Source organism: Salvelinus alpinus, chromosome 17, assembly GCF_045679555.1.
Source record: "Salvelinus alpinus chromosome 17, SLU_Salpinus.1, whole genome shotgun sequence".
NCBI classification, from domain to species: Eukaryota; Metazoa; Chordata; class Actinopteri; order Salmoniformes; family Salmonidae; genus Salvelinus; species Salvelinus alpinus.
The window spans coordinates 28,518,327-28,545,282 of NC_092102.1; the positions used below are offsets into that span (position 1 = coordinate 28,518,327).

The following is a 26,956-nucleotide window of genomic DNA, read 5'->3' on the forward strand; positions in this document are numbered from 1 at the left end:
TCACACCAATGCAATGGGAGTAACCGGATGCCACCCGATGCAAGTTTTCATGTGAAAACGTCTGTTGTGTCTGTACTAAGCCTGACCTGTTATTTTGGGGATACCCTCCAGTTTGGGCACGGGCAGGGTGACGATGATGCCCTGGGCAGTGCCCACCCACAGCAGCCCCTGGCAAATGAGTAGGCTGGTGACCCGGACGCTGCCCTGCTGCCCTGGAAGAGAGACACAACCACCATTCTGTCACTTCCTCCTGTTCATGTCAACGTTACTGTTGCCCTCGTCCACATTTATGATCCATCCCTAGCCTCTATGCCAGCCTCTTGTGTATATCTGAAATAATTGAATAGATTATCACCAGGGGTTAAATTACACCTAGCCTTACATAGGGCAATGTGGAGCTAATACCAGTTTGCTCATACCTGTATCCAATCCTTTTAGACCTACACAAGTGTCTAGGGACTGGTTTTGAATCATGTAAGTGAAACAAGTGGTCGGTAACCTGTGACCTTCTACACTGTACTTGCCTGGGCTGAGGAAGGTGGAGCGTGTGGAGATGTTGATCTCCTGCAGGTGCTCCAGTGTCTCCGTGTGGAACAGGCGGATGGATGAGCCCTCGGAGAAGGCCATCCACACCCCTCCCCCCGCTCGCACCATGTGACTCACACTGACCGCGGGCTCCGGGTGCGCGTCAAAACTCTTTAAGAGGGGGAGAGAGGGGGGGGGGGAGAGTGGATGAGTGAGTGAGTGAGAAAGAGGTGTTATGATCAAGCGAGAGAGGAGAGAGGTTGTCAATTCACGTGTCCTTTCCTTACTAGCTACAGTATCATATTACACCTATCCAATCCTTTTCAGGTCATATAGTCGCTCTGTCCCTCTTCTCTTCCTCTTTCCTTCAGCTCTATGTAAATGAGGGTGTATAGAAGGGTGTGTTTTGGCGACCTGTGTGTGGAGGCTGGAGCCCTGGATGACGGTGACGTGGTTGGCACAGCTGGCCCACACAGCATTCTCTAGGGTTAGGAGGGTGAGGATGGGGCCACTGCCCACAGTCACCAGCCTGCACGACTCAGGGTCCCACAGCCCCTCTGGAAAAAATAGAAAATGGTCAGTGTTAATGATGGTTACTCATTTATCCATCACATTGACTGAACCAGGTAGATTATTGAGAACACCATAGAGAAACATTCTATACTGTAGTTCAATTTAAGTCTATGAGATCACTGTCCAGGAGGGTGTAGTGGTACAACAGCAGACTGAGGCAGACCTATAGACCTATAGTATGTTCATCTTAATGTTGTCTTGTAACTTGTAATGGAATACCTTGATTATACAAGGACATGGCAGGATACAATATTATACAGCTGGTTTGCGGTCTCACCTCCACTCTTCCGAGCGTAAACAGACACTTTTCCATTCCCCAGCCCAGCGAACAGGAAGGAGGCAGAGTGTTTTAGGCACAGAACTGGACAACTGTCTGGGTTGGAGAAGGTCAGCAGGCACTGGGTCGAAGTGTCCACGGTACCGTACACATGAATGCTGGAAAATGGAGTTCATGAGAAATAGGGTGACCTTTTACTAGGTATATGACAATGACAATAACATGAGCCAACTTTAATTCTTCTGATAGAGTTGTGTGTGGCCACTTGGGCTGATACGTTCCGGTTTCTACTAACATTGCTATGGACAATACAAAAGTCACAATGAACTGAATGGTAAATGTCAAGTCTGGCACTTTTTTCTGATTTGTTGGTTCCTTGGAGAATAGTGGATAACCAAATCCAAAAGGTGCAGCACGAACAATTCAGCCATGTTCAATAAACACATGGGTGTCAGCATATTGTGTAAACTCATTCTGCAGTGTTTGTTTGTACTACAGTACACACGATGACTCACTTGCCATCCTGCAGGCCTACACAGATGGTGTTGCCAGTCCTGCCTGTGCTCTTGACAGCAGCCTCCCCCTCCTCTTCCTCCTCGGTGGGACAAGGCTCCATCACGTGATCCAGACACAGGACTGGCGCCCCCATCTGGATGGACTTGACCATGCGCGGCGTGGAGCGGTTCAGAGAGAAGATTTCCACTTGACCATGGTTGCGGTCACCTCCACTGGCCACCTGGTCATGACAGATACAGGATGTTAATGGGGCTGACCAGCTATCGAACACAGGTCTACTGCGTGACTCTAGATCGCATGAGCCCGCTGAGCAAAAAAAGAGCTAAAGCCTAGGCCTAGGTTACTCATCACATGAACCATTATAGTTAATTGGACCACCTTCGCTACACTTCATCCCAACCACAACTCAACCCCGGTTTGCAGTACTCACCCAAAGGTAGCCCTGCGGCAGAGAGGTGCTGGCTGCAGAGAATGCCAGCAGGGCACATTGGACCGGGTTGTGAAGGGCCGTCTCCAGCTACAGACAACACAACAAAAGCTCACTTTTACCCACAGACCTACTATACTCAGTTATATAGATACACGGAGTGTACGAAACATTAGGAATACCTTCTTAATATTGAGTTGCACCACCTTTTACCCCCAGAACAGCCTGAACTCTACAAGGTGTCGAAAGCGTTCCACAGGGATGCTGCCCATGTTCACTACAATGCTTCCCACAGTTGTGTCAAGTTGGCTGGATGTCGTTTGGGTGATGGACCATTTTTGATACACACGGGAAACTGTTGAGCGTGAAAAACCCAGCAGCATTGCAGTTCTTGACACTCAAACCGGTGCTTCTGGCACTTACTACAATACCCCGTTCAAAGGCACTTAAATATTTTGTGTTGCCCTTTCACCCTCTGAATGGCACACATATGTCTCAATTCTCTCAAGGCTTACAAATCCTTCTTTAACCTGTCTTCTCCCCTTCATCTACACTGATTGAAGTGGATTTAATGTTTTGTAGACTCAATGTATATGTATTCGGGATTATAGACAATATATTGTATATTATAGCTAAATTCTCTCTATGAACGGGATATAACAGCAGCCCATTGAATGTTTTTAGCTGACTGTTCCTTTACCTCAATACCTTTACTTGAATGACATAAGAACATTTCTGGAACATCCTGCTAGACTTGATGTTCAGAATCAGAGGAAAGTAATTGGTAGTATTTCGAGTACGGATCTAATGCACTATTAAATCAAAAATAATATCAAGCATTTTTTCTGACACTGAAGACTTTCATGACAGCCTTATTCAAATGAAGCTGAGCTTTGGTTCTGGGTGCTAAGATTACACTCCGTGTAGTAAATTGTTTTGTTGAATAATTGAATCCAAACATGTATTTATATTTGCAGCTGAAGACTAATTAGATTTCCAATGGGGTTTGATTGGACGAGGCGGACGGTATTAGAGGAACAGGGATCAAAACAAATCAGCATTTTCTTTTTACACACACACACACACACACACACACACACACACACACACACACACACACACACACACACACACACACACACACACACACACACACACACACACACACACACACACACACACACACACACACACACACACACACACACACACACACACACACACACACACAAGTTTGGTGACCCACAATAATGCAACATACGGATGCAAATTGGAACATTGTGTATGTCCTCAAACAGAGTCTAGTCCATTGTCTCCGTATACCCTGCAGTGGTGTGAAGTCCCATGATAACTGGCATCTGCCACTGCATTTCCATATAAATGGTGTAAATGTATATTTTCGCCAGGAGGGAGTCCTTTGAATTTTAAAACGCCATCCAACACACACAAGCTCTTCTTTCAGAGACAGAGGCATCTGAATTTCAAATAGTTAAGATGAAGGGAATGGTGGTGAACAGTATGTAAGAGCTTGGAGGAGTGGAGGGAGTGTGGATACCCTTCCAGAAAAGAACACTGGGTTGCATACAAAATGGCACCCTATTCCCTATATAGTGCACTACTTTTCACCAGAGCCCACACAGGGGGAATAGGGTGCCATTTTGGATGCAGGCTGGTCTGTGATTTACTGTTTACTTGTAATTTATGCGAGAGCCTTTCCGGAGAGTCCAGGGGGGGTTTAGTTTAGAGAAACCAGCCGTTAGTCTTTCAATTTCAACTTGAAAAGATTACTTGGAATACCATCCAGCATTTTCCTCGCTTCATGGATTATCTTCAGGAGTCAATGGCCTCAGCCGAGTCCCCAGAAATAAGGTGCTTACCCTTTGATCTCTCCTTTATCCCTAGACACAGATACTATGAAAGGGGAAACTGAATCAGATTCACTTATTTTAAAGGTAGAGTACGACCAGCAGTTGAGTATGTTGATACGTTTTCGGCAGTGTGTGTTCAATCATCAATCAAATGTATTTATAAAGCCCTTTTTACATCAGCAGTCACAAAGTGCTATACAGATACCCGGTGTAAAATCCAAAAGAGCAAGCCATGCAGATGTACAAGCACAGTGGCTAGGAAAAACTCTAGAAAGGCAGGAACCTAGGAAGAAACCTAGAGAAGAACCAGGCTCCGAGGGGTGGCCAGACCTCTTCTGAAAGGGGGGAACTTAGATTATCACTAGATCTGACTGATGACATGACTCCAGATTGAAACAAACCTTGTCATTCATTTTTGTGCGTCTTTTAGTGGAGGCTGTGGGTGATCTCTTTGCTCAAAAAATGAAACAGAAGAATAATAGTATCCCATCTCCTTAACAGGACACATGTACACACGCACAAGCACACACTCCCACAGGCTTACTTTCATTTTACAAAAAGTTTACTTTCAACTACAACTGCATTATTCTAATATAATGAGTAAGTTTGGCACATTCAAGGTGCCAACAATGCATATTTCATATCCTCTTCAATCCTCATTTCTTTAACCCTGCCAGGCAAACTAAGGTGGTGTGTTAGCATGGCATATCATTACACCTTTCATCTCAAAATACTGCTTTAAGTTACGGTGCAGATTTCTTTCTCTGAGTAACGGAAATGTGCCGGGGGGAAATACGTAGATGAGACCAAGACTTCATATCATCATACCAATCATAATATAGATGAACTCAACTCAGCAGTCTTGAAATACAATCAAGTGTCGGTCGTTGCAATGGTAATGTAGTGGTCCCTTAGATGAGCAAGGACTGCTGTTCTCCTCATGTGAGTGAAGGATTCCATTTCCTTTATCAAACAGCTTCCATAATCTCATCAGTCAGCCTTGTCCAGCTCAGCTGCCAGGAGACGTAGAAGAGACTGGCAATGAATGAGATGGGACTATAGCATAAACTGCTAATCATAGCCTGTGACACACAAAGAAACCCCAGTCACACTTCCTTGAGTGGCAATTATTTGATGGTGTTCTGATTCCCCTGTTGGATCAAGCCAATGCCTGCTACCTCTTGCCTCTGCTCTCCGTTCGACAGCAAAGCTCTCTGTTCACTGAGCTTCCTCACAGCTGTAGCTTCTTACCTTTTGGTCTTGTGTTTTGGAGGAGAAGATGGGAAGTCGGCAGGCTAGCAGGGGACACCAAAATGGATGTCTAGTCTTCCCATCATCCTCTGCAAACACCCAGCCTGGCGTGTTCTCTTCCCCTGTATCAACAGTGATACGTTTAGTTGTACACCTCTGCAACATCCTATCCCAGTGGACAAATTATGACCAATACGCCAAAAAGCGCCAACATATATTATTTCTGTGTTAGGAGTCCAAAGCTAAGCTAGGCTTGCTATAATGTTAAAATGGCATTGTTGGAGAGCTCGACTTACTCTTGGCTATCTTGGCGAGGTGTAGGCGGTTGACCCAGGAGATCTTGCTGAGGGGACTGGGAGTGTTGAAAACCACCATGAAACTGACCGGTCGTCCAGATCTGAGGAGCAACAAAAATACATGCATTAACATCATGTAACACACTTGCATGCACACAGACAATCACAACTAAGGATGGTGTGGATGGGAATGGAGAGGGACTTCATGAACATCCAGACTACCCCCCAGCTCTCCCTGGTCTAGTCCTGTCCCTACTTTCTAGGGTTATGGGCTAGTGGATATCTTTGTTAATGCTGGACCTTGAATTGCTTCAGTAGAGATCGAGTTTCAATCAGAAACATGAATAAACGTGTAAGCTCAAACTGCCCATTTTGGCATTTAAATGGCGAGTTGTAAAGATTCCAATATCAAACCACACAGGAATAGACTAGAGCTGAGAGAGTTCCATCCACAGCTTGGCAGTAGAGGATTAAGAATGTGCCAGGCCTTGCTACCCACTCCAAGCTCCCCTGCCATCTGCTTACAACCTACCCACACATACACACCCCCCACACATACACAGGGCCCCAGTTAACCTCCTGGGCACTCACTTGTCAGGCTTGCCTGGCACAGCCAGCCGCAGACGGCACTTGTTGGCACACTGGATCTGTTCATCTTTGATGTGGATGAGCCTCTGCAGTGCAAGGCACCAGTCCTGCCCTACTGTTGTGTTCAGGTTCTGAAGAAAAACAAAAAGAGGGTGGTAGAGGGATGGTATCACATGATAAACTGCCAATGTGATACTGTCTGTCCAATAAACAGCGTTGAAAAGAAAACGTAGGTGTGTGAGTTTGTGTGTGTATTTCTCTAACCTGGTAGGTGCCTTGTAAAGTCCCCACCAGCAGGGTGATGTTTTCAACCACAGACAGGTCGTGTTGTAGCTCCTCCAGCTCCTGGTACAGTCTGGGAGGGCCCAGGAACACTTTACCTGGCACACACAGTCACATCTTTACTGTCTGCGTCATCATCACCATCCTCCATCTCATCCTATTCTTCCTCCTCTTAAAGCAGGCGTGTCCAGTCTTATTTACAAAGGTCCGTTGTGGTTGAAGTCTTTCTCAGTAATACATCTGATTCAACTAATTCTCTTTCTTGAGGTGTGGACTGTGATCAGTTGAATCAGGTGGCTGGAGAAAAAGACGACACCTATACCTGCCCTTTGCGGTAGAATATCCTGTCTCTGTCACCCTCATTCTCTGGCATTTCAACAGTTTGGAAATGTCCTGCTGGGTTTCTCCACCAAAAGATTTCCACCTGTCATCAACAGTAAGTTAAGTCCAAATGAGACTGAACCGCAAAATAATACAGGGATGTTTATCTCAGAAATGAGACCGGAGGGACAACATCTGAACTACTCCCAGAGGGTTACATGTAGCCTCTTTTATCCCTTAATTATGGAACTGAAGCCTTTAGAGATTTCAAAACTAGTCAGTTCTTCCCAAGCAGGTACCCGGTAATAGAATGGGAAAGGTTGCTTTTTCATAGCTTACAATAATATTTTGTCTTGAATGTGAAAGTGTACAATGCATACTTTTTTTATTGAACTGAATGTGTGTTCTTACCTGGAACATTAGCAACATTTGGCCGTTTCCCTGTATCTTTGCTCTGGAAGCTCTCCTGTCCCACCTCCACTACCTGCGTCTGCAACAAGGGGGCACTCCACTTCACTGTGTATTTAGGACCAATGGGAACTAGACTGCTGATATCAGGGGGACCCCTAGTGGAGGAAACAGGAACACATTTCACTGGCCTGAACATACATTTACATTTAAGTCATTTAGCAGACGCTCTTATCCAGAGCGACTTACAAATTGGAAAGTTCATACATATTCATCCTGGTCCCCCCGTGGGGAATGAACCCACAACCCTGGCGTTGCAAGCGCCATGCTCTACCAACTGAGCCACACTGGACATAGAGATGTTCCCAAAACTTGTTCTCAATGGTGCCTCCCATGCTGTCCAAGAAGCCGTCACTGCAAAGATATTGTCCTCTCTTTGTCCATCTCTATGGGCCTGAACTATAGACAGGTTGGTTGTTTAGCAAGCATAAAAAACGATGTGTGTGCAACTATGGAGCAAAATATAAAGGGTTGGCTTAGATTGTTGACAACATGTAAATTATATTTAGTCTCCAAATAGTTTTTGAAAACAAATACAACTCTTGAGCACTGGTTGTTTCACAAATACATTGTTACAGATGTTGGTTAGTTAGCTATCAAATTTTTGCCATATTAGCATAGACATGACATGAGTCAAAACACCTCAAAACAGGACATGGTATCAATAACAAGACACAACGAGCTGAAACGAGCCACCTGCGATTCTCCACATGGCAGCTTCTTGTCATTGCTGCTAGTTATCTGACCATTCAGAATCTTAACACAGTCACACTGGCTTCTGCCTCGTCCATGCGTGCATCATTTTCGTGAACAAACTTTGAATGTTAGAGATAATGCAAATGCAGTTCATTCTCTTGGTTGTTGGTGCATTGGGGGGGGTTCTTTTTTTCTTCCGGGGGGGGGGGGGCTGTGGGAGCGGTCTCGAATGGTTGAGGGACAGCTATTGGGGAACTGTGGGGGATCTTGGAGGGTTCCGGCTTCACAAGATTGTGAGCAACAAAAAGGAAACTATGACATATATTTTATATCACTGTCATGCACACGCACATGCACCCTCACACATAAGGATGGCTCTGTTGCGGGAAAGACTGATACATGTTTGATAGTGTCTTGATGCTGTATTGTTTGTCCTTCATGTTCTAATACTTTAATGTTACCACTTCCTTGTATTTTTTGTAATAAATAATTATAAAAAAAAAAAAAAAAAAAAAAAAGAGAATGCAATCCTAACAACAATTGAGAAATCCTGTTAAATGTGTCAGGGCTCTTTGAATCAACAGCATGAAAGGAGGTCAAGGAATACGTAATGCAATTACAGTCCTTCTGATAAGTTGAATCCTTCTCCAAACACCAGCACCCCCTACTGATTTTCAGGGCACATTACTAATCATCAATCCCCATAATTGTGCATGAGAAGAATTGTGATCCGTTCCTCCGGAAATGTGAAAGTTGGGGGGCAAAGTTGGCATGAGGCATGAGCCGAATCAAGTAGGGTGCAACAAATCATTTATCAGGCTCTCTGATCAAAACTGAGGTTTTGAAGCGCAAAGTTGCGATACATTTTGGGGAAAACTTTACCTTTGTTCATTTATGACATTATGACATATTCTCATATCTACAATAGTAGTGTTGGACAAGATGGAGAAAAAGAGAGTTGGTCGACATGAATACACAGTGTGGTTGTCATTCGACAACATGACATTAGACCAGTGGAGGCTGGTAGGAGGAGCTATAGGAGGACAGGCTCATTGTAATGGCTGGAATGGAATAAATAGAACAGAGTCAAACATGTGGTTTCCATATGCTTGATGTGTTTGATACCGTTCCATTTATTCCATTGCAGCCCGTCCTCCTATAACTCCTCCCACCAGCCTCCTCCGCATGAGACAGTATGTCTCGTACATAGATAATCTATTTCTATGGTCTCAGCCTGGTAGTGCTGACTCACTTGACGTTGATGTTTGCACAGATGAGGGTGTCGTTCAGCAGGAAAACTTTGCGCTCCTTGGATTTAAGGACCTGTCCTTTCTCCCCGTACACTGTCTCAATCAGTACCTCACACAGTATCAGCTGCCTCTGGTCTGAGTTCAAGAGCTATAGAGGGGACACAAATATCACATCACACACACACAACACACTTCCTCACTTACTCTTACACACAATGCAATTGACTAAAACATTTGTTTTTCAAATTTACCTTAAAAAGAAAAGATGTTGTTTCGAGAAAGACAGACAGACATTGGAAATCATTGGTGGTGTCTTTAGCATATGTATATGCGTCACCTTGCTCAGTTGACGGTCACCAATGCTGCGTGCCAGCTGCTGGATTTCAGCGACCTGGTCAGCGACTCGTTTCTGCTCGTTCAGCCTCTCGGCCAACGTCTCCAGCTCGGTGAGGGCCAACTGCAGGGGCAGGCGGTCAGGGTGGGCCCGGGGAGTGTTCTTCAGCATGTCCTGAAGGAGGGAGGGAGAGAGAAAGTGGGGGGGAGAAGGAGAGAGAGAGAGTGTGTGTGTGTGTGTGTGTGTGTGTGTGTGTGTGTGTGTGTGTGTGTGTGTGTGTGTGTGTGTGTGTGTGTGTGTGTGTGTGTGTGTGTGTGTGTGTGTGTGTGTGTGTGTGTGTGTGTGTGTGTGTGTGTGTGAGAGAGAGTGTGTGAGAGGGAATGAGAGCGAGAGATAGAAAACAGTCTTCAGTAACAGTATATTCGGAAAGTATTCAGACCCCTTGATTTTTTCCCACAATTCCTTCGACCTCATGGCTTGGTTTTTGCTCTGTCATGCACTGTCAACTGTGGGACCTTATATAGACAGATGTGTGCCTTTCCAAATCATGTCCAATCAATCGAATTTACCACAGCTGGACTCCAATCAAGTTGTAGAAACATCTCAAGGATGATCAATGGAAACAGAATGCACCTGTGCTCAATTTCGAGTCCCATAGCAAAGGGTCTGAATACTTATGTAAATAAGTTCTGTTTTTGATTTGTAATAAATTTGCAAAAATATCTAAAAAACTGTTTTCGCTTTGTCATTATGGGGTATTGTGTGTAGATTGATGAGTGAAAAAAATGATTTAATCCATTTTAGAATAAGGCTGTAATGTAACAAAATGTGGAAAGGGGAAGGGGTCTGAATACTTTCCGAATGCACTGAAGGGAGCCACATTTCACTACAAACACTCGCCCTCTCACTTCCTCAGTATTAATGAACTCTTAGGATTCCCCTAAGAAAGCTGTCTGGGTTTCTACCTGACATGCTTGGCAGAGCACACTATAATAAGGCCTTTTTCCAAATACATGTTTATAAGAAGGTTTTAAATAGTTTAGTTTTTTCTTTGTTCCTCTTCTCGACACATGCTTTGTTCCATGGAGCTTAATATAGAATACGTATAGAATACGTAATCAACACAAACTAAAATAGAAGTAAAGATGAGTAAATGTTAGTGTACAGCCTATAGCATATATTTATATAGATCATGAAGTATTATACATGTATCTTCAAAAAGATAAGATGCTTGTTTTTGCTGTGTCTTGGTACTAACCTGTAGCAGCAGGATGAACTGAGGGAAGCGCTGGATTGGTTTAACCATAAGGCCATAAAGAGTGATTCTGTCAGGACTTGACACTTGCTTCTTCTGTGGGGGCACAAGCATAGAGGCTAAGTCAACAGGGAGTTCATTACATCGTATCTAAGAGGATGATATACAGTATATAGTAGCCCTGAGATCTCAAACACATTCTCACTTTCAAATTCAGAATTAACTGTCTGGAGGCGAATCTGACTGACCGTTTCACCAAATGCTACTAGAAAACATTGAATGCAAATAGATGCCGAACTTTGAACTTATTGCATACGAATAGATATACTGTAGCAGCAAACAATTCTACAGCCTTGGGAGAGGAAAGAAGTCTAATTCATTCTAAACTGAATGATCAAAGAGGAGAGAGTAGGCCACCTTGAGAAACTCCAGGAAAGCTGGCTTGGAAATGCAGGCTTTCTTGATGAGCGCCATAGCGTTAGTGAAGTTGTTGACGTAGTCGCTGTACACGTCTAGTACCATTGACTTGGAAAACTGTGGAGAGAAAAATGGATGCAACATCCTGTCATATAATATTAGAGGAAGGATACATAGAAGGAAAAGATAGATTTTCTAAGTATTCCAACAGGGCCGTGTTCATTTGCGTTGCGTGCCCAAATGAACTGGAGCCTGGTCCCTGCACTTGGATAGATCCATCCTCCATACTGACCGAGGCCACAAAGAGGTCTCCGATCTTCTCACTGAGGTCCCACTCGGCCACACGGGATGCCAGGGCGATTTGGAACATTGAGTGGCACTGCAGGATCTCCCGCAGCCGGTAAAATATGGGCCGGACCTTCTTATCGCTCAGGATCCGGGCCTCTGGCTCAAGCAAGGGCTTCTGGTACTCCTGAGAGCAGCAAGGAGGAGAACCAATCAGAGTGATGCTCACTGATATCTGGTTAGCTGGATAAGGTGGACTCATCATCAGTGTTAACACCAATCCAGTCAGTTCAGATGTACACAAGTGCTGGGGGGGTAGGTGCTGCAACCAGCCACCCTTGAGGAAGACCTCTGAAGTTAATGTCAGTGAATCAAAATGACTTCAGACTGTCTGGGTATGGTTCAAATGAAGTGTTGAAAAAAAGAACAGTGGAGGTCACTCACCACTAAGATTCTCTTGAGAGAGTCCACATAACTCCTCTCACTTTGTACGATGGAACCAATGATGTGGCGTCTAATAATCTGTTGGGTGGTAAGCCCCTTTGGCATAGGGCTCAGCTGGGGCGGTGGGTGCTTCACTTCAGACACCATCACGTCCAGATAACCAGCGTCATCATCACTCTCCTCTGTATGGTGACAGTGACATAGGCAAATGAGTTTGAAGGTGTCTACCAATACTGCTCTGTTCTCACATGGCCTGAGGATATAGTGTAACTCCACGCCAGCCCAGTGTCCTATTCATTAGGGAATGCAAATGTTTTGCAATAGAAAACATAAAATATGTGTTTCTTATTGAACATGTCAAGGTTGTCCCTGTATGTTTCAATCCGTTTTCTACCATTTGGTGCCCAATGAATACGACCCAGCCCTCGCCTTGTGTCCTTGTCTGTGGTTGTCTGACACCTTGATGATGGAATTGACAGCCCAGTGCCTACCACAGCCATCTCAAGAACCGAATGAGTGACATGTTAAATCTCTGATAAACTTCTTTGATAACTGGGAATTTTCACTTTTACATTTGTTTAACCAGCATTGACTAGTGATATTGACAACAACAATGATGCTAAAAACCATGACAATATATGAGCTATGACAACTGACATCAACCAATACATACTGTATTTAAAAAGAAGAAGCTGGTAATAATAATAATGCTTACCCGTGGTTTCTTTTTTCTGCAGGAAAGAGACTTTACGCATCATAGCTAACTTTGTCTTTTCTAGTCCGTCCTTGGTGCCATTTCGCGCTGCTTTCATCAGCATCTGGACCTGAAAGTGAAGTGAAGCGGAAAGTAGAGAGAGAGAGACAGGGTGAGAGAATAATGCTCTGTAAATATGTGAGAAAAGAGAGGAGACACCGCAGACTATGCTTCCCCTTTAAAGAGACCACATCAACCATCCTTTGACCAGAACTAGGCTAGTCAGAGGCTGTGTCCAAAAAGTTTTACATTGCCTCCTATCCCTTTTGACCACTTGATACCCAAATTATCCAGATAACAATTATAGACTAGTATATAGACTAGTCTTTTCACTTACCAGTAGTCAAGGCAGGTAAGATAAGGTAAAGGAGCCATTTAAGAGAAATGGGACACAGTCACTGTCATACAGTATTTTTACTGTACTCTACAACAATGATTCAGTACCTTGAAGTCACAGCTGCGCATGGCCAGATCCTGCTTGGTCTTGGCACAGCGCTCTTTCAGTCGCCACATGTCCTGAGAAAGCTAAGTTCATCGCCATGCCAATACCCCCGACCCCACAAGCAAGGTGGAAGGACAGGACACCAGATCAGGTGAGCGGATGGAAGGGTTGAGGGAAAAAGAGAGAAAAGAGAAAGGAAAGAGAAGGATAGTCAAGGCGAAAGCAAGAGAGGCAACCAGTGTAATCACAAGATGTGAAAAGGGTTGACAAAATTATGTCAATTGAAGGTAGAACAATGATTTGTTTCAGAAAGTACAGAGAATCTCAAATATCTTGTCATTCTCCTTAGATAGTCATTATAAAAATACATTGGTTCTATTTGTTGAATTGTCTTATGAATAGTCCTTCATTCAGCAAGCAAAGACAAGACACATTTGTTGCCTTCCCTTAAAAAAAAGAGACCATTTCCCCTTGCTCCTAACTCACACAAAATATAATATATAATATATAATATATATTGCTCATCTCCAATTAAACCTTTTTTTTTTTTAAATGTTGAAAAACCTTGTGATAAAAAAAAACATACAAGCAAACAATACCTCATATTATAAGAACCATACTCCTGCCTCTTCAGAAAAACATATCTTAAATCAACACAGATTCAGGGAAGAAAGAAAGTTAAGCAGCAGTAGTGGGAGGGGCAGCAGTAAGTGGATGGACAGGGAATATCCAGAGAGGCTGAAGAGGAACCAAGAGAGACTGCTGACAAAGCCACTAACTACTGAACACACGTGTATCACTTCCTCATCCAGCAAGCAATGCAGTGCATTTAAACCAGCTGTGTACTCCTCAGTATATAAACATTGATTCACTACATTACCAAAAGTACGCTGGGGTCACACCATGAGGGGGCACTGGACAACACCACACACACACACACCCAAAAAACAAACTAAACTATGTTGTTCCAAATGTATTGTTGTCTATAGGTATATACTGTAAGTATACTCTAGGGTCCCCCAACTGGCGGCCCGTGGGTGATTTTATTTGTCCCCCCAAGCAAAAATTGTAATTGTTGCACATAAGACTATAAAAACACAAGCAAATCAGCTCCAAGTAATTTTAATTTGGGAAATCTGTTCCAAAGTATTCCCACACGTAATAGAGAGATACACTACATGACCAAAAGTATGTGGACACCTGCTCATCGAACATCTCAATCCAAAATTATGGGCATTAATATGGAGTTGGTCCCCCTTTGCTGCTATAACAGCCTCCAGTCTTATGGGAAGGCTTTCCATTAGATGTTGGAACATTGCTGCGGGGACTTGCTTCCATTCAGCCACAAGAGCATTAGTGAGGTCAGGCACTGATGTTGAGTGATTAGGCCTGGCTCGCAGTCGGCGTTCCAATTCATCGCAAAAGTGTTCAATGGGGTTCAGGTCTGGCCTCTGTGAAGGCCAGTCAAGTTCTTCCACACCGATCTAGACAAACCATTTTTGTATGGACTTCGCTTTGTGCACGAGGGCATTGTCATGCTGAAACAGGAAAGGGCCTTCCCCAAACTTTTGCCACAAAGTTGGAAGCATAGAATTGTCTAGAATGTCATTGTACGCTGTAGCGTTAAAGATTTCCCTTCACTGGAACAAAGGGGCCTAACCCGAACCATGAAAAACAGCCCCAGACCATTATTCCTCCTCCACCAAACTTTACAGTTGGCACTATGCATTTGGGCAGGTAGCGTTCTCCTGGCATCCGCCAAACCCAGATTGCCAGATGGTGAAGCGTGATTCATCATTCCAGAGAACGCGTTTCCACTGCTCCAGAGTCCAATGGCAGCGAGGTTTACACCACTCCAGCCGACACTTGGCATTGAGCATGGTGATCTTAGGCTTGGGTGCGGCTGCTCAGCCATGGAAACCCATTTCATGAAGCCCCCGACAAACAGTTATTGTGCTGACGTTGCTCCCAGAGGCAGTTTGGAACTCGGTAGTGAGTGTTGCAACCTGAAGACAGACAATTTTTACACGCTGCGAACTTCAGCGGTCCCGTTCTGTGAGCTTGTGTGACCTACCACTTCGCGGCTGAGCCGTTGTTGCTCCTAGACATTTCCACTTCACAATAAGAGCACTTACAGTTGACTGGGGTAGATCTAGCAGAGCAGAAATTTGACAAACTGACTTGTTGGAAAGGTGGCATCCTATGAAAGCCACATTGAAAGTCACTGAGCTCTTCAGTAAGGTCATTCTACTGCCACTGTTTGTCTATGGAGATTGCATGGCTGTGTGCTCGATTTTATACACCTGTCAGCAAATAGCCGAATCCACTAATTTGAAGGGGTGTCTGTACGTGTGTATGTGTATATATATATATAGATTTTTTTTAACCTTTATTTAACTAGGCAATTCAGTTAAGAACAAATTCTTATTTTCAATGACGGCCTAGGAACAGTGTACCTTATTCAGGGGCAGAACGACAGATTTTACCTTGTCAGCTCGGGGATTCGATCTTGCAACCTTTCGGTTACTAGACCAACGCTCTAACCACTAGGCTACCTGCCGCCCAATATAGTGTACCTTTGTATAGTCACTTGTTGGATGCATTTGCAGTTTGTTTCGGTTGTGTTTAAGATTAGTTTGTGCCCAATAGAAATTAAATGGTAAATAATGCATTGTGTAAATAAGAATAGAATATGTTTCTAAACATTTCTACATTAATGTGGAGGCTACCATGATTACTAATTGTTCTGAATGAATCGTGAATAATGATGAGTGAGAAAGTTAGATGCACAAATATCATACCCCCCAAAAAATGCTAACCTCCCCTGTTATTGTAATGGTGAGAGGTTAGCATGTGTTGGGGGTATGATATAAAATGCTAACCTCCCCTGTTACTGTAATGGCGAGAGGTTAGCATGTCTTGGTGGTATGATATTTGGGCATATTCTATTCTCATTTAACATAAATGGGACTCCAAAATGACATAATACATTATTTACCATTATTGTCTATTTGGCACAAAATAATCTTAAACACAACCAAAACAAACAGCAAACACATCCAACAGTTTGTAGAGTCACAAGCTTGATGTAATCATTGCATGCTAGGAATATGGGACCAAATACTAAACTTTTGACAACATTAATACAAATATAAGTGAATTTGTCCCAATATTTTTGGTACCATAAAAATCGGTGGACTGTGTACAAAAAGTGCTGTAGTTTCTAAACGATTCACCTGGTATGGATGAAAATATCATCAAATTAAAGCTGACAGTCTGCACTTTAACCTCATAGTCATTGTATCATTTCAAATCCAAAGCGCTGGAGTACAGAGCCAAAACAACAACAAAAATTGTCACCGTCCCAACACTTTTGGAGCTCAATGTATGCGAGCCGACATAGTACTGACATCTTGTGGAAAAGACATAGCATCAGACACAGTGCCTACTTTGATTCAACAGACATCCTTGGGTGTCATTACTATCCGTGAGCCCAGCCTGCCCTCTGGTGGTCCTTCCACATAATTGTAGCAAGTATTGAGCAACAAGGTCTGAGCAACAAATACAACACATAATATAGACATTGCAAAAGCAGCAGAGTGGAGTATACAAGACAGGAGGCTTACCTTACTACTGCTTCGGGCAACAGTGGGTATTTTGGTCTCGCTGTCTGACTGCTCATCATAGCTCTCAAACTCACTGTCGCTCCAACCGTTGTTGGTGCCATGATGGCTTTCTGGCCTCTGGACGTCCTCGTAGATGTCATCTGACACAACAGGGGAGACATTAATCACACACACACAAACATGCATGCATGCACAAACACACACACACCACTGTATCAGAGTCCCCACCTTCCAGAGGAGAGAGGAGGCTCTCACAGGGCACGTCATCATAGATGACCACTGGACGACTGGTCCTAAAGATGGCCTCTGGACTAGTCATGATGATGTCATCAGGGCTGGTCGAGTTGGTCATGTCATGGCGGAGGGTCGGATCGATCATGACGTTATCGGGACTGGTGGGGCTGGGTGGGCTGTCTGTGCAGGCCAGACCATCTGGACTTTGCAGGCCCTCCGGACTAGACACATTTTCATTTTCAGGACTTGCTGCATCACCTGGACCTCCTACATCAAGAATAGGGGGAGGTTTCCCTGGAAGAGAGAAGTGCACCATTCCAACCTTAGATAATTGGTTAAAAGGCTCAATTGGGCACTACTACCACTCCCATGTTTATTTTGCCGTAAACATAGTAAATAGCAAAGTAACCAGACTAAAATGGTGGGTAGTAGGCCAATAGACTACGTTCAAGGTTACTAGAAGAGACAGAGCAGAGGCAAGTCAATCTGGTGTACAATCCCACTGGATTTTCCTCTGCAATGGGTATCGTGGGCCACTTTCTGCAGAGTATGCAATCATGGCACATCATCATCATTGAGGACGTCACATACCAAAGCGAGGCGTCTGAGGGAAAGTATTTATGCTGGCAGGAATCTGCAGGGTGACCGAAGGCAGCTGTATCGCACATGCATTTCTGCCCGGCACCAAGAGCATTAGAGACAGGAGTCTCTGAAAATCTCAACCATCCCTACGAGCCTGACTAGTGTGGGGCGAATTAGCTATGGCTCTCTCAGCGTTGAGAGAAAGCCTGTTTCCGTGTGGAAAAGTATGCCCTATCGATGAAGAATAAGATTCATGTCCTGGTCAATAAATACCCTCCCATTACAGAGGTGAAGGTGGCTGAAATGTAAAGTGACAGATCTCCTGCCCCTGTAAGAAGTCCAGTTGTATATCTAGCTCTACAGCACATGTTTTGTATTTATATATTAGGGAGTATTCAGTTTGCCAAGGGGTGTAATATGTTTAATATCCAATAATGAGGTTTGCACAATGCAATGTCTATTTTCTGCTAACTTAAACCCACACTTACCTGTATAACTAGGGATATCTAAGAAATAAAAAGCATGACCAAGAAAGACGAACTAGAGGAGCTTAGACTGTGGGTCACGTACAGGGTGGCTAAACTAGACTAGTCTGGTGTTTAATATACCTTTATGCAGTCGCAGAGTGAGCTCTGAGACCACACTGAACCACTCCTTGGCTGAGGTGGCTCCATACGGTGCCTGAACTGAACAAATAATGCACACACTGCTGTGAGGACACACACCACTGAGATCACACATATGTGGAACCCGGATATCTCATATATATACACACACACACACACACATACACATACACACACACACACACATGGGAGAAATCACACATGCAACTGAGATCTCTCATAAACATGCGTACGCACACACAAAGCGGAGAGAGAGACTCTGCCTATGAGAAAGAGAGACTGCCTATGCAGGGATTTGTAGCCCATCATGTACTATTATACTCAAATAGATGTCTCTGTTTTAGAGCAATGATTACTCTGTACTTGATTAATACAGCCTTGATTTGTCTGCAATTGATTGATAAGCCATCCATTTCCATTGGATGGATAAGGATCTGATTGGTTAAGTGTGATTCTGGGCTGGTGCCCCATGCAGTGCTGATGTCACATTTTTATTTTTTGTTTCACCTTTATTTAACCAGGTAGGCCAGCTGAGAACAAGTTCTCATTTACAAGTGCGACCTGGCCAAGATAAAGCAAAGCAGTGCTACAAAAACAACACAGAGTTACACATAAACAAACGTACAGTCAATAACACAATAGAAAAATCTATGTACAGTGTGTGCAAATGTAAAAGAGTAGGGAGGTAGGCAATAAATAGGTCATAGAGACGAAATAATTACAATTTAGCATTAACTCTGGAGTGATAGATGTGCAAGTAGAGATACTGGGGTGCAAAAGAGCAAGAGGGTAAGTAATAATATGGGGATGAGGTAGTTGGGTGTGCTATTTACAGATTGGCTGTGTACAAGTACAGTGATCGTGCTACTTGTGACTCAGTATGATTCTAAAAGTAGGGAAGGGCACAATGTGTGACAGCACAGCCCTGCTGAAAGAGGGTCACAGACCTGTCTGAGTGTCTATGTGGTCAGCCTTTAAGATAGGGGTGTAGTAGCACTCATTCATAGATCCTGCTGGAGATGGCATTGACAGAGATAAGGCTAGACATGGGGCAAACATTACAATGTGTACTGGCTTATGGCATTGTATCACTCAAAATCAAATTACCAGGGAAAGTTGTCTCAATAGACTATAAAACAACAAGGAAAAGTCAGATGTTACTTCTGAGTGTAATCATATTATACAGTACATGTACTGCCTTGGGCCTACAATTTGAACAAAGCGTTCAAGAGTGTCCCTTACCTTCATAAATGCCATTTCTTCTCCCAGAGCCCTCTGTGTCTCCTGACACTCCCAGCTCAGAGCGGCTGAAACATTGACAACAAATATGGGCATCAAAACATCTGGGAGTGACACTGCTGCCATGGGTGGTTAATTAAGGGGAGATGTCATTTGAGCAGTAATTGATGTCACAGACGACAATTAATGTATTCATTTATTTTAATTTTACAAGGCAAGTCAGTTAAGAACAAATTCTTATTTACAATGACGGCCTACCCTGGCCAAACCCTGACACAGACGACTCTGGGCATATTGTGTGCCGCCCTATGGGACTCCAAATCAAGGCCGGTTGTGATACAGCCTGAAATCGAACCAGGGTCTGTAGTGACGCCTGTAGCACTGAGATGCAGTGCCTTAAACCGCTGCGCCACTCGGGAGCCCCAATACAGTGGACATTGTGTTGTACTGTATAACATTGTATAGCTAAGTTGATCAATAGTGTTTGTGACATTGAGCAGTAAAAGTGACTATATTCTCCTCAGAGTTAATGATCTCTAGTAACTTATGAGAACATCTGCTACTGTTTAACTTCTGCTCTTACCCAATTGAAACAAAGTTTGGGAAGAAATTGTGATGATATTACAGATAAGGTGTTTGAATAAATATATGAACGGGTTTCGTCTATACAGTTTAAATCATAAGTCATTATAGATATAAAAGGTAAATATCCTACCCCTCAGGAGACCTTCTTCCAGCCATCTCTGTGGAAAACAAAACATACACGTTTAGACTAAGTTATTACCTAGATAAAAACAATGCAGTCAATAGCAGTCTCATTCTACAAGCTTATCTATGATAGCATGGCAGAGCTCACCCAAGCAATTATGAATGAGATCCAATGGGACCATGACCATGCTGCGACAGACTCACCTGAGCTATTGGAATGAGGGAGTGAGTGCATGCTCTGGTCCTCCTTTCCAGCAGACGGCCATCCATTGAGCCTTGGCTTTACTGTTGGGTCTTGGGCAGAACTAGGGACCATTGTGTTCCTTTTTGATGCAAGCCCCGCCATCACAGTGGCTTCAAAGCCCTTGGCCATGGCAGAGACAGAGTTTGCTGGTGTGGTACTGCACTCTTCGTCACTGTTGTCAAAGTCAAACTTCATACCTTCCTCTTCCTCATCATCCTCCATCTTAAAGGCCCTGTTGGACATAGGCACTGGAAACATGAGGGGAGAAAGTTAAACAAAATGAGACGTGCTGTTAGAAATTACAATTATACAATGCATCTTAAATCATACCGGAGACAACACATTATTTCCAAAACACTGCAGTGATCTCATATGTTGTCAGTGTACTATTACTGATCAGCCATTTCTCTCAACAAATACTGTAGGTCTAAATGAGGTATTCTCACACTAAGGCAAAGTATTGGGAAGATTGAGGTCTGCAACAGCATTTACAGTGTAGAGTGCATTCGGAAAGTATTCAGACCCCTTCCCTTTTTCCACATTTTGTTACGTTACAGCCTTACACTAAGATAAATTAAATAAATAAAACATCTCATCAATCTACACACAATACCCCATAACGACAAAGTGAAAACAGGTATTTAGACATTTTTGCAAATATATTACAAATGAAAAACAGAAATACCTTACTTACATAAGTATTCAGACTCTTTGCTATGAGACTCGAAATTGAGCTCAGGTGCATCCTGTTTACATTGATCATCCTTGAGATGTTTCTACAACTTGATTAGAGTACACCTGTGGTAAATTCAATTGATTGGACAGGATTTGGAAAGGCAAACATCTGTCTATATAAGGTCCAACAGCTGACAGTGCATGTCAGAGACAAAACCAAGCCGAGAGATCGAAGGAATTGTCCATAGAGCTCCGAGACAGGATTGTGTCGAGGCACAGATCTGGGGAGGGTACCAAAAAAATGTCTGCAGCATTAAAAGTCCCCAAGAACACAGTGGCCTCCTTCATTATTAAATGAAAGAAGTTTGGAACCACCAAGACTCTTCATACAGCTGGCCACCCGGCAAACTAAGCAATCCTGTTGGAAGGTGAACCTTCGCCCCAGTCCGAGTTCCTTAGCGCTCTGGAACAGGTTGTCATCAAGGATCTCTGTTTCTCATGGTCTGAGAGTCCTTTAGGTGCAAACTCCAAGCGGGCTGTCATCTGCCTTTCACTGAGGAGTGGCAAAATACCATAAAGGCCTCGTTGGTGGAGTGCTGCAGAGATGGTTGTCCTTCTGGAAGGTTCTCCCATCTTCACAGAGGAACTCTGGAGCTCTGTCAAAGTGACCATCAGGTTCTTGGTCATCTCCCCGACCAAGTCCCTTCTCCAACGATTGCTCAGTTTGGCCGGGCGGCCAGCTCTAGGAAGAGAATTGGTGGTTCCAAACTTCTTCATTTTAAGTATGATGGAGGCCACTGTATTCTTGGGGACCTTCAATGCTGCATAAATGTTTTGGTACCCTTCCCCAGATTTGTGACTCGACACAATCCTGTCTTGGAGCTCTACGGACAATTTCTTTGACCTCTCGGCTTGGTTTTTGCTCGGACATGCACCGTCACCTGTGTAGACAGGTGTGTGCCTTTCCAAATCATGTCCAATCAGTTGAATTTACCACAGGTGGACTCCAATCAAGTTGTAGAAACATCTCAAGGATGATCATTGGAAACAGGATGCACCTGAGTTCAATTTTGAGTCTCATAGCAAAGGGTCTGAATACTTATGTAAATAAGGTATTTCAGTTTATTTGTAATAAATTTGCCAAAATTTCTAAAACCTGTTTTTACTTTGTCATTATGAAGTATTGTCTGTAGATTGATGACAAAAAAAAATATTTAATCCATTTAAGAATAAGGCTGTAACATAACAAAATATGGAAAAGGGGAAACGGTCTGAATACTTTCCGAATGCACTGTAAACATACTGTAGGTGATTTATATACTGTGTTATATTTTAATGCTGGGATGGAACAAAAGCCTGTACACCTGGTACCGTAGCTCTCCAGGAACAGGGTAGGTGACTATTACATTAAAACACAATGGTCTAGTCCAGCCATACTCAATAGGCAGACTGCGTCACTGCAGTTTGCATCCAGACCCAGAACAGGGTCAAAATGGACCGTGGGTCCCGACCAAAAATAAACACCAAAAACATTTTACTTCTTAAGCCTCCCGGCAGTCTTTGTAATTTTATTTTTAAATCATGTGTTTAATGAAAATAACTCCAAAATATATTTCCATAATTTCCCTGAGCCTCGTCCAGTCCTTGAAATGGTCAGTCTGATCGTGTGGGTGTAATGAAACAAATTTGAAGATATTTACACAGCCCTGACTGGCTGAAAGGATTGCTTAGAGCCCACCCCCTTACGCAGACGAAAAAGTAATTGGTCTATTATAATCAGATCACATTGGGATGTCATGATGTGAGCCAAAAGTTCCATCCTACCTCAAATTCAGAGTGTTATTTCGAGGTTGTCCTTGTCCTATCGCGCTCTAGCAACTCTTGTGGCGGGCCTGGCGCAATGCATGCTGACATGGTCGCCAGGTGTACGGTGTTTCCTCCGACACATTGTTGCGGCTGGCTTCCGGGTTAAGCGAGCATTGTGTCAAGAAGCAGTGCGGCTTGGCGGGTCATGTTTCAAATAGTATTCGAGTACCACTTGTCTAGCCGCTATAGGTCTAGCGGATTATAGGTCATAGTGGTGCCAAGTCTAATAAGGAAAACAGTCACTGGGCAGGACTAAACCTTGACTTATGGAGGGTAGCCTATGCCTGGATCTGCCTGACAGTCAGAATCAAACAGGAATAACGTCACCTTGCTGACTTGCCTGGGATCAATCAACTTAGACATATAAATCCCAGGACTCTTGGCCCTGTAGATGACAGTGGCTAACTGACACGCCACTCACTGTTATTCTGCTCCATTAAATCTTACCGTGTCGAAAGAATTATTCAACTTGAACAGGTACATTGATGCTAAGTTGACGGCCATCCTCTTTCATGCCACAAAAGAATATAGGAGCAATGAACCTACCTAAAAGAGAAGCATGTCATGTCAGGGCCTAACATTGCTCTGGCTAGTGCATGTTAACTGCCCATATCCACCTGCTGAGAATAGGCATTCGTGTGGAGGGTATAAGGCATGAGACATATGGCCCGGGTGGCAGCAGGAGTGCTTCTGACGCAGCATATGGTCAGTAGGCTAAGGCCCCATGCCGGGAGCTCTCACCTTTTCCGCTAGCCCTGAAGGGATTAAGTAGCTCCAGACTGTAGCCTGGAGCCTGTTAGCTGCCAGGATGTTATCTCAGTGAAGTCAATAACAGCACTGCACTCTCTGCTTGTCTGGGACAGGTTCCTTGTTTATGTTTGAGTGTACAGATTCCTCAGGTAGCACGTAACACTAGTATTGCTGCTGCCACTGCTATGTCACTGTGTGGCTGCTGACCTAATTTAATGGTAAAACTCACAAGTCAATGTTTGTCTCCACATTGTTACCAAATAGGGTTTGTAAGGAATGCTTCTCAGATGGAACTTCGGCTTGAGGAAGCCCAAATAGATTCACAAATCCTTTATCACACATGGACATACAGTATGTACATTACTACAACCTGAACCACCTATCACCTGCCTCTGTTACATAGTACTAATTGCTTTGTAATTGTATATAAATGGGGAGTTGTTACAGAATAGTCCCCATAACTCTTGTTTTATTTATGACTGTGTTTTAATAAGATTTTACCTAAATCTCCTTTTTGTAAGGCAGAAATCTACAGCACATACTGATACTGACGAAAGTAGAAACTCACCTGAGGTTGGAGGGGTTGGGGGGGGTAGAGAAGCCATTGGTGTTCTCTGTGGTCACATTAGCCTCTGTAAAAACAAACCAACCCAATGAATCACTGAGAACATTCTTTAACCTGATACGATGTGACAAAATGTCAATATCAGATTTGCTCCAATATAGATTTTTTTAGGCCATTGGACTTTTGGGTCCATTGGATTTTTGGGGCCGTTTCATAATGACCTTTTTGAAAGTCTCAGCATAAAAGTTAGTTTTTCTTACAAATATCCATAAATGTTACATCACTGACTTATGGTAACATAGTATATTGCTGGATTTCATGGTGACGAAACGCTTAACAACTCACTCACATGGTCTGTAATAGTTGACACTTCACCTCTCTCAACCTCAAACCTACACTTAGGAAGACAGCCTATGTGGAGACTAAACTGACCAGACAGTTTATTAGGTACACCCATCTAGTACCGGGTCGGAGCGCCCTTTGCCTCCAGAACAGCCTGAATTCTCCGGGGCATTCTAGGTATTGGAAAAATTCCACAGGGATGGTGGTCCATACTGACGTGATGGCATCACGCAGATGCTGCAGATTGGACGGCAGTACATTCATGCTGCGAAGATGCTCTATTGGGTTGAGGTCTGGGGACTGCGCAGGCCACTCAAGTAAACTGAACTTGCTGTCATGTTCCAGGCAATGTTTTTCCACTCTTCAGTTGTCCAGTGTTGTTGATCGCGTGCCCACTAGAGCCGCAACTTCTAGGTTTTAGCTGATAGGTGTGGTCGTCTGCTGCAATAGTCCAACCGTGACAAGGACCGACGAGTTGTGCGTTCCCGAGATGCCGTTCTGCACACCACTGTTGTACTGCGCTGTTATTTGTCTGTTTGTGGCCCACCTGTTAGCTTGCACAATTTTTGCCATTCTCCTTCGACCTCTCTCATCAACAAACTGTTTTCGCCCACAGGACTGCTGCTGACTGGATGTTTTTTGTTTGTAGCACCATTCCCTAGACACTGTCGTGCGTGAAAAGCCCAGGAGGGCTTCCATTTCTGAGATACTGGATCCGGCAATCATACCAGACTCAAAGTCGCTAAGGTCACTCGTTTTGCCCATTCTAACATTCAATCGAACAGTAACTGAATACCTTGATGCCCGTCTGCCTGCTTTATATAACAAGCCACGTCTGTAGGAGTGATCCACTTTCGTGAATGGGCGGATGTACCTAATAAACTGTCCGGTGAGTGTATCTGTACAGTACAAACACACACGTACACCTTGCGACAGTTCCTTGCATGCTCACAGTTGACTGTTCTGCCATTGGCTACCTGCGTGTGTTACATTCTTCAGATGTGTGTGGCAGATCCAGACATGCAGTACAGACTGACTTCACTCAACCGTGATCTGGGCAAGGCAGGCAGAAACTATAAACACATCATAACACAGGATGACTATCATCTCAGGCATGAAAGATCATAAATGCTCCTCATTAATGATTAACAAATCAAAATGGCTCCCAACTCGGTGGACCTTTTAATTCTAAAGACACACCTACACTGTGGTCAAAGGGCTTCATTCAAAGAACGCTTATCAAAAAAAACTAGTGGCTGTAGCTGAATGCAAACACTCTGATAAATGAAGGTGGTAGCAGCGTGCTGTTTGAGGGGGCGTATTGAACTTCTAGCTCTCACACTCCAGGGAGGGTCATTCCTGGCCTGTGTCCCAAATGGAATATCATTCCCTATATAGTGCACTACTTTTGACCAGAGACCATAGGCCCACAGGGCTATGGTCAAAAGTAGTGCACTATATAGATAATAGGGTGCCATTTGGGATGTAACTTTGATGAATAATTCACAAGGCTATGGGGAGAAGGACGCCCATAGATGGAGCGGTCTTATGAATAGACCCCAGCGGAGAGAAACCTCTGATCTACAGTCAGTCTGAGAACAGAGAACAGCGCATGGATTGTTTGGCTGAAGGGAACCCCAGTCAGTGACTGACTCCATACTCCCACACCAAGGACATTACTCAATCGAAACCTCTATCCCAGGTTTCGGGGATGTATGTCGCAAACATCACTGCCCCACTGCAGCAAGAAAGCATGTAAAAACTACTGACAACATGTGTTGCAGCAGCAACAGTGAAGTTTTAACAGTGCATACATGTGTCACTTTTAATATTGATATCTATAACTATATTCAACTAGTAGATTAGTTGTGTTGGTATTTAAAGTAATAAGGGTGGTTAATGTATTTAGTCAGGGACAAGAGATTGGACTACTATGCAATAGTCAGTTCTGCTTGATCAAACATAAGAGTCAGACAATACTGTGGGAATGAAAATGAATCTGCATCATTTTATGACCAGCAATTGAGTATTACATTTCAAAATGCACCCCATAACATTGCAACAAAATATGCCCACACATGACATTTCCCAGACTTTACGAGAGCATGTGACAGACCACATGCATCAATAAAGGTAATAGCTGTTCTTATAGCAGGTGCTGCAAACTAAAGTTTACCATGTCATCCCATCCAAAGACAAAAATAATATATGAAACTGTTGTACTATATAT

The 26,956-nt window shown here is 43.7% G+C and overlaps 1 protein-coding gene across 4 annotated transcripts in view; it reads right to left on the reverse strand.

Annotated features, from left to right (window-relative positions):
- The window catches only part of LOC139542687 (rho guanine nucleotide exchange factor 10-like protein), a 29,556-nt gene that overhangs the window by 1,574 nt on the left and 1,026 nt on the right, over nucleotides 1-26,956 (reverse strand). Inside the window, exons 2-27 of one of the 4 annotated variants that reach the window (XM_071348434.1) lie at nucleotides 24,388-24,451; nucleotides 20,489-20,776; nucleotides 20,292-20,319; nucleotides 19,580-19,644; nucleotides 19,285-19,350; nucleotides 17,124-17,423; nucleotides 16,896-17,035; nucleotides 13,272-13,352; nucleotides 12,789-12,897; nucleotides 12,074-12,255; nucleotides 11,637-11,816; nucleotides 11,345-11,461; nucleotides 10,931-11,023; nucleotides 9,676-9,846; nucleotides 9,341-9,486; nucleotides 7,336-7,490; nucleotides 6,586-6,701; nucleotides 6,325-6,452; nucleotides 5,734-5,834; nucleotides 5,438-5,559; nucleotides 2,322-2,408; nucleotides 1,891-2,111; nucleotides 1,376-1,533; nucleotides 940-1,082; nucleotides 525-696; nucleotides 87-212 (exon numbers count right to left, since the gene is read on the reverse strand). In XM_071348434.1, the coding sequence (XP_071204535.1) occupies nucleotides 87-212; nucleotides 525-696; nucleotides 940-1,082; nucleotides 1,376-1,533; nucleotides 1,891-2,111; nucleotides 2,322-2,408; nucleotides 5,438-5,559; nucleotides 5,734-5,834; nucleotides 6,325-6,452; nucleotides 6,586-6,701; nucleotides 7,336-7,490; nucleotides 9,341-9,486; nucleotides 9,676-9,846; nucleotides 10,931-11,023; nucleotides 11,345-11,461; nucleotides 11,637-11,816; nucleotides 12,074-12,255; nucleotides 12,789-12,897; nucleotides 13,272-13,352; nucleotides 16,896-17,035; nucleotides 17,124-17,423; nucleotides 19,285-19,350; nucleotides 19,580-19,644; nucleotides 20,292-20,319; nucleotides 20,489-20,776; nucleotides 24,388-24,424 (3,532 nt within the window). In that variant the 5' untranslated portion in view covers nucleotides 24,425-24,451. Of the gene's footprint in view, nucleotides 1-86; nucleotides 213-524; nucleotides 697-939; nucleotides 1,083-1,375; nucleotides 1,534-1,890; nucleotides 2,112-2,321; nucleotides 2,409-5,437; nucleotides 5,560-5,733; nucleotides 5,835-6,324; nucleotides 6,453-6,585; nucleotides 6,702-7,335; nucleotides 7,491-9,340; nucleotides 9,487-9,675; nucleotides 9,847-10,930; nucleotides 11,024-11,344; nucleotides 11,462-11,636; nucleotides 11,817-12,073; nucleotides 12,256-12,788; nucleotides 12,898-13,271; nucleotides 13,353-16,895; nucleotides 17,036-17,123; nucleotides 17,424-18,844; nucleotides 18,990-19,284; nucleotides 19,351-19,579; nucleotides 19,645-20,291; nucleotides 20,320-20,488; nucleotides 20,777-24,387; nucleotides 24,452-26,956 lie in introns of those variants that run through there. The other 3 variants (XM_071348435.1, XM_071348436.1, XM_071348437.1) reach the window with 3 other exon arrangements.